Source organism: Talpa europaea (assembly GCF_964194135.1).
Source record: "Talpa europaea genome assembly, chromosome: 13".
Lineage (NCBI taxonomy): Eukaryota > Metazoa > Chordata > Mammalia > Eulipotyphla > Talpidae > Talpa > Talpa europaea.
This window is the reverse complement of record NC_140080.1, coordinates 41,735,747-41,748,148: the sequence shown is the minus strand read 5'-3', so window position 1 is coordinate 41,748,148 and position 12,402 is coordinate 41,735,747. Positions and strand designations below refer to the sequence as shown.

The window sequence follows — 12,402 nt, the reverse complement described above, 5'->3', positions numbered from 1 at the left end:
CTAATTGTTCTAGATGCAGAAGCTGGACCATTGGTGGGTATGACAAGGGTACACATTTCACCAAAGTCAAGGCAGGAGCTTTTTATAAGGGAAAGAAAAAGGATTTGCTGACCTAATGATAACATCAGCTTGCTTTGCAGATAATAAGCTCCCCGTTACTGGAGGTATACAAGTGCAAGCTAGACAAGCCCACAGTGGGGATACTAGGAAGCAGATTCAAATAACTAGAAGGTACATAATTCTCCAGCCTGAGGTCTTTTTCCTGTCTTGGGAAACATTAAGGCCTATTTGCACACATAAGCCCTAGCCATACACAAGGTGCTGACTCCATCCCCTGACCAAGGCCTGCTCCTCAGGGACAGCAGCCCTCTCCACTGAGGTCAGAAGCTGGGGAGGGAGGAGGAAAGGTTGGAGGGCAGGTGGGAGAGGACTTGTACTCTACCTTCAGCCACTCTTCGGCCTGCTCCCGGCTCTGCAGAGCCAGCACCAAAACCTCGGTAGCCCCTTGGGAGAAGCGCAGCTCATGCCTTTTGTGCCGGCTGTCCTTGGGAACATAGATGACACTGCAAGTGTCCAGTGCCAGCCTCAGGTGTGGCCGCCGGTCCTTGGAGCTTTTGTAACACTGGAAGGTGAGAGAAGGGGTGAGGGCTTCCTGGAGGGGAGGGTGGAACACCGAGGAGCTGGACATGCCCTCCAGAGACCTCCCCTACCTAGCTCAGTGGGGAGCACTACATGAGAACAGGGTCTATGGCTGTTCACCCCAAAGAAGAGAAATCTGGCAATGATGAGATTGAGAGGGGGGCATCTTTGGACAATCTTAAAAATCCAAAGGCTATAAAGGAGCCCCAGGGTCACCACTACCTGTTTAAGAAGAGGCAGATTTTAGCACAATACTAGATCACTCTAGTCTAAGCCAGACAAGAAAAAGACTGGTTTGGGAAGAAGCCAGCCCCCTGCCCAAGGGCTACATGGCAGGAATGTGGAAGAGGGGATTCTAGCAGATATGGAGGACTGGGTTTGGGAAATCATTGATAAATAATAATTTTCACTTCCCAAGTCTTTTTTTAAAGATTTATTTTTTATTTATTAATGTATATAAGAGCTGGGATGTAGGCCAGAGGTGTAGGGGGTGAGAGGATTCACCAGAGACAGAGTGGGGAGCAGAACAGGAGAATTGACTGAAATATACTGCTCAGGGAAGCAGGTCTGCTTTAATGTGTGGGTAGCTCCCTGGCCAGGGATGGAACTTGTGCTGCAGTGGCTGCTGACAGCTTGATAGTGCTGAGACTTAACCCCTTGTGCCACCAGGAAGGCACCACTTACCAAATCTTATTATGAGGTGAACATTACCTTAATACCAGGCTCTGACAATGACATTACAAAAAGATTATAGACAAACTTCTTATAGTTGCAAAAGCCCTAAACAAAATATTAGAATAGAATCCAGAGCACATATCAAAAGCATACTGTGTCAAGACCAAGTGTGGTTTATTCTTGGAGTGCAAGAGTGGGTTAGCATTCAAAAACCAACCCTATCATTCATCAGAGTAACAGAAAAAAGAGAGAGAGAGAGAAACCACATATTTCAGTAGAAGCAGAAAAGATACTTGATAAAATTCCAAACCTATTTTTAATATAAACTCTTAAGTAAAGTAGGAACAGAAGAGCACTTTTTTAATGTGTAATAAAGGCACCCCTACAAACAACTCACAGCAAACATCAGCCTTGATAGTAAATTGTTTAAATATTCCCTTCAAGACTGAACCGAGACAGGGACATCTGCTCTTACCACTTCTATTTACATTGTGCTAGAGTCCTTGCCAGTGCAATAAGGCAAGAAAAAAAAAAAATAGAAGACATAAGGAATCAAAAGAATTAGTTGAGACCCTAAGACTGGTTCTGGCCTTGGATGGTTTCCCGCTACTACAGGGTAAGAAAGGGCCGCAATTCAAATGGATGTGTTGGGTAAGGTGTGTCAACAGATTTTTGGGTAAAGAAGTATCACTTTTTTTCTTGGAATTTTCCTCCTACTTTGGAAATAAGTGTACATTTTCTTTTATGAAATGCTAGCAATGAGAGATAGTGAATTTTTAAAAATCATAAAAAATTAAGTTCTATAGTAACAAGCAGTGCGTGCGTTCAATTTAAAACAGATGTATGGACATGAGGACCAAGATATGCATATGAAAACTTAACCATGGCTAGTTCTTGGTCAATGGAATTAGAGATGGCTTTTTCAAAACATCACTTTTCATTTTGTTTTTTTCCAGTTTTATAAACAAACATATTAACCTGAATCATGAAAAATAATCAGCTTGTTTGAAAGTGATCGAAAGTTTACCTAATGGCAAAACAAAACTTAGTCAAGTCTATATCAGGTCTTTGAATTATTCCCCACCCCCTTGTGGGCTTTCTTTTTTTGAAATTCTGCTTGAGTGGGAGAGCCTCAATCACCAAAGCACAGGCTTTGTGTTTCTGTGCACAAAGCAAGTCCAGAGGTATAAAGGTAGATATCCTTGAATGCACATGCCCCACCCCCTGACATATGCATGTGCACACACGTGTATACGTGCACACACACACACAAAGCCATGTGAGGCTGAGAGCACACAGCTGTGGCCACTCACCAGGAGCTGGTCCTCCTTGATGACAGTCAGCTGCTTGGCCCATTGCCCGAAGCGCTTCTTCCGCAGCAGGAAGGCACATATCCTGCAATCCCTCACCAAGTGCATGGAGGCCTCTTCCGAGGGCCACTGGTGCGTGGGCTGCGGCCCCTTTCCTTCCTCTTCTTCCTCATCATATGACTCGTAGGAGCTGCTCATCGCGTCAGAGTCATTGTCTGCAGGGCCCAGGGAAGGACCTGTCACGGGCCATGGCCCTGGAGGCACCTGCTTCGGGTGACCCTCTCCCAATGGGGCCATGAGGGGTGGGCGTGAGGTGTGATCATGGTGATCACCAAACCCCACTTGCACTGTATTCTGCAGATTTACCACTGGTTTTGTGATTTTGGCCATTTTGCTTCTTAAAGCTTCAGTTTCTTTGCAGTAAAATGGGCGGGGCCCATGCAGTGCCTACCCAATTGGGCTACTGTGAGGGTCCGTGAAAGCAGGGTATTCAGCCAATGACTGCACTGGATGAGGACCAGCTCCTGGTGAGTGGCCACAGCTTGTCATGACATCTTCATATTCATGCCTAGTTGGACCTCACAGCGCCCAGCAAACCCTTGGTTTTATGCAGAAACTGGAGGCTCTATGAGAAAAAGCGCTGCCTAAGGTCAGTCACCACGAGTCAGGTGAGGGCTCGAGCTTGGACTTCTGACTCCCCTGCCAGTGGCCTTTCCACTGAACCTGGGATCACTGAGAATAAAGTCTTTGGGGTCTCTGGGTTGACCCCACAAGATGAGAAGCGGGGGGCACCTACATGCCATGGGGCAGGTCCGGGCTGGCTCTTGGAGGACAGAACACAGCTGTGTGCCCACCCAGTACTTACAGGAGTTTTTCAGCTCCCCGTTCATCCTGGTGGCAGGGTAGCTGCTGTCAGCGTCCTCATAGTAGCCATCCATGATGGAGTGGGCGGGGCTGCAGCCATCTGTGGGATTGGCAGAGGAGCCACTCGTTGGACAAATGCAGGCAGACTCCAGTGGTCAGGGCTAGGGATGCCTCTGGACACTGGCCCCTCTTCAGGGAGGAGGGAGAGGGCTTCTTGCAGGGCTGCTCCTCTGTATCTCACCTGCTCTGGTTCGCCTCATGCCCTCTGAGCTCCTGTTACCAGGGTATTTCTTACTGGGCCCTGCCATGCCTCTAGGTTTATGTTGATGCTATTCCCTGTGCTCTTTTAGCTTCTGCTAGAGAACTCCTACTTATCCTTCAATACCCATCTCAAAGGTCTTTCCTCTGACTTTCCAGGTAGAGTAGTCAGCCCCTCCTCAGTGACCCCAAGCATGAATGTGTATGACTGTGTGTGTTTCTTGGTCCCAGCTCTGACCCCTGTCCTGTTGAGAGTGGTGTCGTGGACGCCCGGGTTCAGACCCATCCTCCATCTCCTCCCCACCCCCATGCTCTGCCTATATATGGGTTAAAGATAGGAATACGTCCTGAGAAATGTCCTTAGGGGATTTTGTCCTTGTGCTGACATCATAGCGTGCAACTAACAAATCTAGATGGTATAGCCTACAACACACCTGGGCTGAATGTGGTACAGCCTTTTGGAGCCACCATCGTACATGTGGTCTCCCGCTAACCAAAATGTCATTAAGCAGCATGTGCTGATACAGCTCCCTCCCCTGGTCACAGTGATTCTCCTTCTATACTGTGAAGAGGAACTGGACTAGAGGAGATAATAGTAATGCAGGCAACATGACTAAAACAGCGGCTTATACTGAATTTTTACAACACATTCCCATTCATGGCTGGGAGACTGTACAATGCAGGCATTTGGGATATCTCAAATTGTATTTTGCATCAAATTACAGGGGAATGGTTTGTGGCTTAAAATGCAGATTCCTGGGCTTTATCCTGGATCTGATTTACTGGGGTGGACTGGGCTGAGGCACTTCATTTATAACAAAAATAACAGGGCATTTCTAAACATATGTGAAAATGGAAAGTACACTGAATTCTAAGGAATTATATTTAAAAATTGTTATTTTAATGCAGATGGTCTCTGGAGAACACCTTAAAGTTCAGTGGTTAAAGGCTCGTGATTTGAGGCTGATCAGATTTGAGTTCAAATCCATTGCCACTGTATTGAGTGACCTTGAAAGAAAACAGTTTCTCTGCATTTCAGATGCTCCAGCTATAATGTGACACAAACAGTCCCCCCCGAATTAGCGATCTGAAGCACATGAAATCTCAGCGCAATGCCTGGCACATAGACGCGCAAGACAAATGCCAGATATCACTATGGCTGCCATCTCCTCCATTGCCACAACACAGGGGGTCACTATCAGCCCCATTTTACAGAAGAGGAAACTGAGGTCACACACATTTGCTATGATTGAACCTGGATGAGGGCTGAGGTGGCCAGCTTGGGGGACAAGTGCACATCCCCTCCTCCAGGAAGCCTTCCTTCACCAGTCCAACTCGTTTCCACACTGCACAGTTCTTCAACCACTGCTCTGGGCTCCCAGCCCCCATAATCCATCTGTTTCCTGAGGTCAGCAGCATTCAAATTCCCAGTGATGGGGACCCCAGTTCTGGCTCCCAAATGAGGCTCTGAGCATGCCTTGCCCTGTAGGCACTCTGAGGTCTCAGTTTCTGGCAACATCTCCTGAGAGGTGGAATGGGGGTCAGGGCAGAAGGCAGGGTGGGGGAGGAAGAGCTGCAGTGGGGAAGAGAAGGGGTACACAGGCCAAAGTGCCTGGACACCTGGCAGGGCCCCACACTGTGAGAGGAAGGACACTCCCTGATGGGTTTGGCGCTCTTTCCCTGGAAGAGGTCCTGGCCCTTCCTGAGACCCTCCCTTCCCTCCTGCCCCCACCGGAACCCCACTGCTGGAGGGAGGCAACCTTTCTGCCCCATGGGGAGGGGAGTGAGCTCTCTTTGGAGGTGGAGGAGTCTTAGCCCTGCATCCCTTCTTCCTCCCTGCCTTTGAGTGGATAAAATAAAGTCACCTGCTTCACATAAACAACTGCTTTTGGTGACACAGATCCCCGGATTATCAAGGCTGCTGATAATCTGTTCTTATTCCATAATTTCACTTTACTTTTACTACTTTACTGATCACAAAAATAATATATCACAATACCCAAAGGCATCCATCAGTAGACAAATGTTAAAACATAAGGTGGTCTAGCTACACAGTGGAATATTACTTGACCATAAAAAATACTGGTGCATCAATGACACAGTTGAACCTTGAAAACGTGATGCTAAGCGAGAAAAGTCAGACATAAATGGTCACATTATATGATTCTATGTGCAAGAAATATCCAGAAAAGGCACATCCATAGAAACAGTAAGCTGATCGGTGTTAGGCAGGCGCTCTGGGGAGAAGGAAATGGGAGTGAGTGCTTAATGGGGACAGGGTTTCCTTCTGGACTGATGAAAGTATTTTGGAGTTAGTGCAGATGCCTGTACAGCACTGTGAAGGCACTAAATGCCACTGATTGGGTACTTTACGATGATTGAAATGGTCAATTTTATGTTACATGTATTTTTACCACGATAAAGAAAAATATATACCCCCAGTGAAAAGTACAATCAGTATAAAAGAACATAATAGGGAAAATAGGTTCCCTTCACCCAGATATCTTTCTATTTCCCCCAGGAAAATACTGTTAAGAGTTTCTTGCACAGCCTAGAGGATGTGTTAAAATAAATGCAGGTGACTGTGTGCCCTATTACAACAAACAGAACCACGTACTAGGCAGTATTCTGTGTCTGATTGTTTTTCTATGACTATCACTTGGAACCACTTGGGATTGGCACAGACTGACGTACAGTATTTGCTTTTGGTGGTTGGAGAATGCTCCACCATGATGCAGAATGAGGGGACAGCAGCACAAACCTTGTCTTGCCCTAGTTCAACTTCACCTGTGGGATCATCCCAAAACCAAGATGTAGGGTAAATGGTTTCTCAGGCTTTCTGCCCTCCTACCATTAGGATTGCCCCTGCCTGATGGGGTACCTGCAGTTGTTACATAGTTGCAAACTGTCTTGTTTACTTCTGTGGGCCATGGAAAGAGTATTCAGATAGTCACCAGCAGAAGCAGAAGCAGAGGCAGGAGAGAGAAAGGGCAAAAAGAAGCCAGAGAAGCCCAGAGTGAAGACTTGCCTGGGGCTTGGAGCCTACTGGCCTCCTGGCCCCCTGGCACTCCTGCCTGCCATGTACCTGGTTGCTGCACTGCATGTCAAGCTCAATAAAAGCCTGAGAAAGCCACCCAGGGCTCCAAGACTCTCCTTTACCCGTCTGCTGGATCAGAAAACCTGCTCAGTGCCCTTCCTGCCCCTACACATGGGTAGTAGCTCTTTGTGTGGAATGCTAAGTCCCCAGGCCCAAGCTGGACACACATCTGATTCTCAAAAATGACATATCTTGATTCTTAAGCCCCAGCTGCAATGCTGGAGGAAACCAACAGTCAAAAGAGAAGACTCCATTGTGGCTGATTTCAGAGAGGTTTTTTCAAAGGTAATTTGTACCTGTAAATGATTTCATTCCTCACCTATCAGTAAAAATGTAGAAATGTAACATTTATATTTATGTACAAATTACCTGTGCACATGTACACTCATTATAAATACGCTATTAATAGATTATAAGGGCCTCCCCAGTGGCGCAGCGGTTGAGCGCTGGGTTGCGAAGCTGCCCGCGGCCTCTGCGGCGCCGGTTCGATCCCAAGCTGCTCCCCGGCCACGGGAGGAGGGTCCCACATGGTGCGCAGACCTCTCCTGCCGCCCGCTGCTCCCCTCAGCAGTGTACTTCGGTCCTTCTGCCTGCTCTGCTCCCCGCTCTGGCTCTGGTGAATTCTCTCACCCTCCCGCGCTTCTGACTGTACCCAGTGCATGTATAAACAAACAAACAAACAAACAAATAAAACATGCCTCTATTAAAAAAAATAGATTATAAATACTACAAAACATTCATATATAAGTTTTAAAAAGATGTGCTCAAGTAAACATATATAAAACTTCTAACTCTTCTGTCTACAACATCTCATGAATTCTTGGGTGTCCACACTCTGATTTAGACCACAAGCTTTTTAATCTTATGTACTGACTTTATAACTGAATCCATCTATCGGATATGATTCTGCTGAAACACAAAGTATTTCTTTTTAATGGTTTTTTTTTTTCCCTTTAAGATTTATTTATTTATTTATACAAGCACTGGGTACAGTCAGAAGTGCGGGAGGGTGAGAGAATTCACCAGAGCCAGAGCGGGGAGCGGAACAGGCAGAAGGACGAAAGTACACTGCTGAGGGGAGTAGCGGGCGGCAGGAGAGGTCTGCACGCCATGTGGGACCCTCGTCTGGTGGCCGGGGATGGAACCGGAGCTGCAGAGGCTGCGGGCAGCTCTGGGGAGGCCCAAAACACAAAGTATTTCACCAACCCACTCAGGTTAGCACCAGATTCAGTGCTAGGACTGTGTGGCATCAGTCAGCCATGTTCCTACATCCTGATGCATTGATACGTGTGTATCTAGGCCCTCTTTCCTATATTCAGGGTAGGGGGACTGAAGCCCAGAGCAGAGGTGTCCAAGGCCTCACCCAACTGGGATGAGAACCCAGGCCCCCGAAGCAGGCCCTGCCTGGGGAGGCCAGGTGCTCAGGCAGCCCCTCCACCAGAAGTGGCCTTGGCTGGGGGGACCCTAGGGGAGATCAGGCCCGGAGCCTCAGGAGACAAGCCCTGTACTTACTGTGGGAGCTGATGTACTCGGGGGCCTTCCCAGGCCCAAGGGGAAGGGCCTCCTCATAGTAGTCCTCAGGAGGAGGCCTGTTGGGGAGTGGTGGAGGTAGGTCCGTGGCCTGCAGAGGGACAAAGGAGGAATGTGAGACCAAGATCACCAGGCTGGTAGAGGAGGGGGGTCAGGTAGAGTAAAAGGAGGGGAGGATCTCCCAGAAGGCAGGTTGAGGCTCTAGAATGTGAAACATTGTTTCTAATGGAGTTGAAGCAAAGCAGAGCTGAGAAACCTGGAGAGTTTATTTGACCCTGAATTTCTTTCACCAACTGTTTAAGCATTGGGTTCCTCAGCAATACCTACATGTTTGAGGGACTGCCACATAGAAGCAGTTGTGCTTTAGACCGAGCACAAGCAGAATGATCAACAGCTATTGTGAACTCTGCAGCGTCTGGAACCTGCATATGAGTGAGGAACAGCAGGACAAGTAAATGTGAGACCTGCCATTTGGGAGGCGCTAAGTGGCACTAAGAACCTGGGGCTCTGGGCCTGGAACCCCAGCTTTACAGTTAAGGTCTGTCACTTGCTACTGTGCCACACTGACATGTCACTGTCTCTGAGCCTCAGTTTCCTTACCTATGAAACTGGACAACAGTCGTGCCAACCTCAGCTGCTGTGAGCGTATAAAGGACACAGTAAGTGATCAATAATTGGTACTGATGATGGTGATGATGATAGTGACTTATGCAATCAACAGACAATGCTTGATGTGATGATGGGCCCCTTAACTTAATTCCATGGACCCAAGTCTGGGAACCGTGGATCTGGTCCAATCCTTCATTTTGTAGGTGAAAACTTCAGGCTCAGAGGGGGTAAGTAACTTGCCGGTGGCTACCGGTGGCTACAGAGCAGAAAGGAGAAGGGCAGATGTCCCCCAGCTCCCCATCCAGAGCATATGCCATTCCTTGTCTGTATTCCTGCAATCAGAGGCTGGGGTGGGATGTCCTTTGGGCAGAGGGGCCCAGTCAGTTCCCCACTTTATCCCTACTCAGCACAGGCATGGGGAGAGCAACATGGGCCGCCGTAACGCTGTGTCTGCCTTAACTACCACCCGGAGGAGAGAACAAGGGCTTCCCCAGCAGTACGGGGTAAGCTCCCTTGCGATAGGACAGCGGTGAGGGCATGGAACTGAGACCAAGACTCACATTTCTCAGGCACGGGCTCTTGGCTGGCTCAGGGCTGGCTCCTTTGCTGGGCTCCCCCTCGTCCTCCGGCATGTCGCGAAGGTCACTCAGGTCACAGTCTATGGAAGGTCAGGGCATTGGGTACAGGGATCTGAGGATGAGCATGGCAGAGCAGGCAGAGAAGGAGGGGACTAGAATTGGGGTCGGGAGGCCTCCACCATCCCCTTCATTAGTGACGCTGAGTAGTGACCCCATCCTGTCTTCTCGTCTGTAAACTGCTGGCAATAATCCCTGCCCCATCGAGCGCCCAGAGGATGAAATGAGAGAACAATTGCTGTGGGACGTGGGAAATTCTCAAGGTTATGTGCAGGCACAGTGTCCTTCCGAAGTCTCCCGGGTCCACCACGCCACACTGGTCCATCCTGGCTCCACTTTCTGCAGAGCTGCTGGATTCTCAACCTGCCACCAGGTGGCCACTCGGGGTGAACGGAGTAGCAGGCCAGAGGACCCCCCTTGTGTTATACCGTCTTTGACCTGTGTTCACCCCTCCCTCTTTCCTCACATCTCTGGGGCGATTATAATTATGCCAGAATGGACTTTCGGGACTGGCAGGGCCCAGAAAGGCCGAGGGACTTATCCAATGTGACTCTGTTGTGGTGTCAGAGCCGGGGGCAGGTATTTCCCATCCGAACTGGGGGACCTTCCACAGACTGACAGGGTCATGTGATGAGGGGGCAGCTCCCAGCCCAGGCCAGGAGAGGGCCACCTACCAAATTCCTCAAAGAGGGACTCCACAAAACTGGGCCCGGAGTGGAGATCTGCTGTGTTCACATACAGGTAGGAGACTTCTTTGGCTGCAAGGAAGGAGGACACGGGGCAGTGAGGAGGGAGCCGATCTCCCGCCCGCCCAGACTTCTGTCCCACACTGGACACAGCCTCAGTTTGCAAACAGTGTGCACATCCTAAAGTATTTCCCTTTGTTTTTATTTTTGACGTGGTTACTGATGACCTCCTTCTCCAAGTGAAAGGAGCCCCTGGGCCCCTTGGAGAAGGCAGAGAGAGGGCTGTGCTGGGGACAGCAGGCCCAGGGGATTGGGGACCACAGGCCAGGCAGGACGCTGCCTGTCGCCCTCTTTGAGGGCAGGGTGATGGCTCGCTGTCTGCTGGACATGAGGCGCAGAGTGACTTCCTACCACGTCACTCAGACCTTCCAGCCCCGGGGACTCAGGGACAGCTTGCCGGGTTCACATATGCCACCTTGGGGGCTGGCCTGGGGTATAGTGGCCAGGGCAGAGAGGAGGCCTTGCTGCTGAGCAGACAGCGAGAAAGAAGCCATGGGAGTGACAGCGGGGCACGGGTGTAGCGTGTGCGTATTAGCGTGCTGCAGGGGACAGCGTGCGATGTGAGCTGTCATGGCATGTGTATTATATGTGAAGTGCGTGTGAGGATGCACTGTGTGTGTGGGGGGCAGTATGCACACTAGTGTATGTTGCATGCTGTGCATTTGTTATATAGGTGAGGAGGGTGTTGTGTGTTGTGTCTGTATGTGCATGCATGTGCTCTGTCTGTTTCTGGAGCGGGCTGAGGATGGAGGAGAACATAGAAGGCCTGAGGCAGATGAGGACACTGCTCAGACCAGAAAAGTGTTGAGGGCCAGCTACAAGGCTTATCCTTTCGCCAGTGGGCCCTGGGGCAAGGAAGGCTCTTGAGGAGCTGACCTGGGAGGGGCTGCAGGTTCTGCAGGATGGAGGCCACGGCCATCTTCTTCTGCAGGGCGGTGTCACTGAGGTACTCATGGTCCAGGAGGCTGAGCAGCCCGGTGATCTCGGGAAGCAGCTGCTCCAGCACTGAGGAGGAAGGGCCGGGGGCATGTGAAGTTCTGAGGCCTGAGTGCCGGCCCTGCGCCACTCACTGCAGTGAGGGAAGTGAGGCCACAGGCCCGGGCAGACGAAAGAGTCGACCTCAGAGGCCCTCACAGCTGTCCCCGGGCTGGCTGCCCAGCCTCCCCTGGGAGAGCCATGTTCAGTTAACCATGATGTTTCTCTGGGCCTCCTGCTCTACCTTAGGTCTCATTTGGCCTGAGGACTCACCTTCTTGGGCTCAGCTGGCAGCTCTGGGCCCATGTAGCCCCCGAGCAAGGGCATCTAGGCCTTCCTTTGGCCCAGCCTTTCCTCTGCTTTGTAGGCCCAGGGGTCCGTCCTCATTGAGGTCCCTGGCTCAGTATAGGTTCCAAGCTGCAGCCGGGCTGTCAGGACACAGGCAGGAAGGAAGCCTTCCTGTCCCATCTGATCATATATTTCAATCTCTGGAAACTTCTGTTTCCGGTGCCTTGGTGGAAGCCAAACTAAACATTAACCCTTCCCATCCCAGGCCCTAAAATATGGTCACCATTCTTTATTTCCATGCCACACCAGTATTTCTCAAACTTGAATATATTCAGGTATCACCTGGGGACGTTGACACAAGGCAGATTCTGACTCAAGGGGCCTGTGGTGGGACCTGAAAGTCTGCATTTCTGAGAAGCTCCCAGACGTTCTGCAGGCCAAGACCACAGGGAGTTGCAAAGTCCAAAGGAGAATTCTTTAAAGCCTGGAGCATGCCAAGGCCATGATGTCACTAATGTCTCTCTGTCCCCAATAGGGAGTAGGGGCTTGGTTTTCCTTGGAGCTAAAGACCATCTTCATTACAGTACAGGTATTGTCCAGCTTTGCAACTTGCCAACAACTTGTGCATAATCATAAAAATTAAACTTGGGGAACAATTATTTTGAACTGTGCTAAGCCTTTCATACTTATAGTCTCATTTAAATCTTACATCAAGCCTTTCATTAGTTCTAGTATATGGAGGATGACACTAAGGCTCAGAGAGGTTAAGTAACTTC

General features: G+C 49.7%; 1 protein-coding gene across 1 annotated transcript in view; it reads right to left on the bottom strand.

Moving 5' to 3' along the window:
• AFAP1L1 (actin filament associated protein 1 like 1) overlaps positions 1-11,665 on the bottom strand; it is a gene marked incomplete at both ends in the record, with an annotated part of 30,705 nt that extends 19,040 nt beyond the window's left edge. Inside the window, 9 exons of the mRNA XM_084252640.1 lie at positions 443-622; positions 2,628-2,839; positions 3,490-3,588; positions 8,356-8,464; positions 9,543-9,640; positions 10,292-10,375; positions 11,240-11,368; positions 11,498-11,528; positions 11,612-11,665. Of these exons, the coding sequence (XP_084108766.1) occupies positions 443-622; positions 2,628-2,839; positions 3,490-3,588; positions 8,356-8,464; positions 9,543-9,640; positions 10,292-10,375; positions 11,240-11,368; positions 11,498-11,528; positions 11,612-11,665 (996 nt within the window). The remainder of the gene's footprint in view (positions 1-442; positions 623-2,627; positions 2,840-3,489; positions 3,589-8,355; positions 8,465-9,542; positions 9,641-10,291; positions 10,376-11,239; positions 11,369-11,497; positions 11,529-11,611) is intronic.
• Positions 11,666-12,402: the final 737 nt, after the last annotated feature.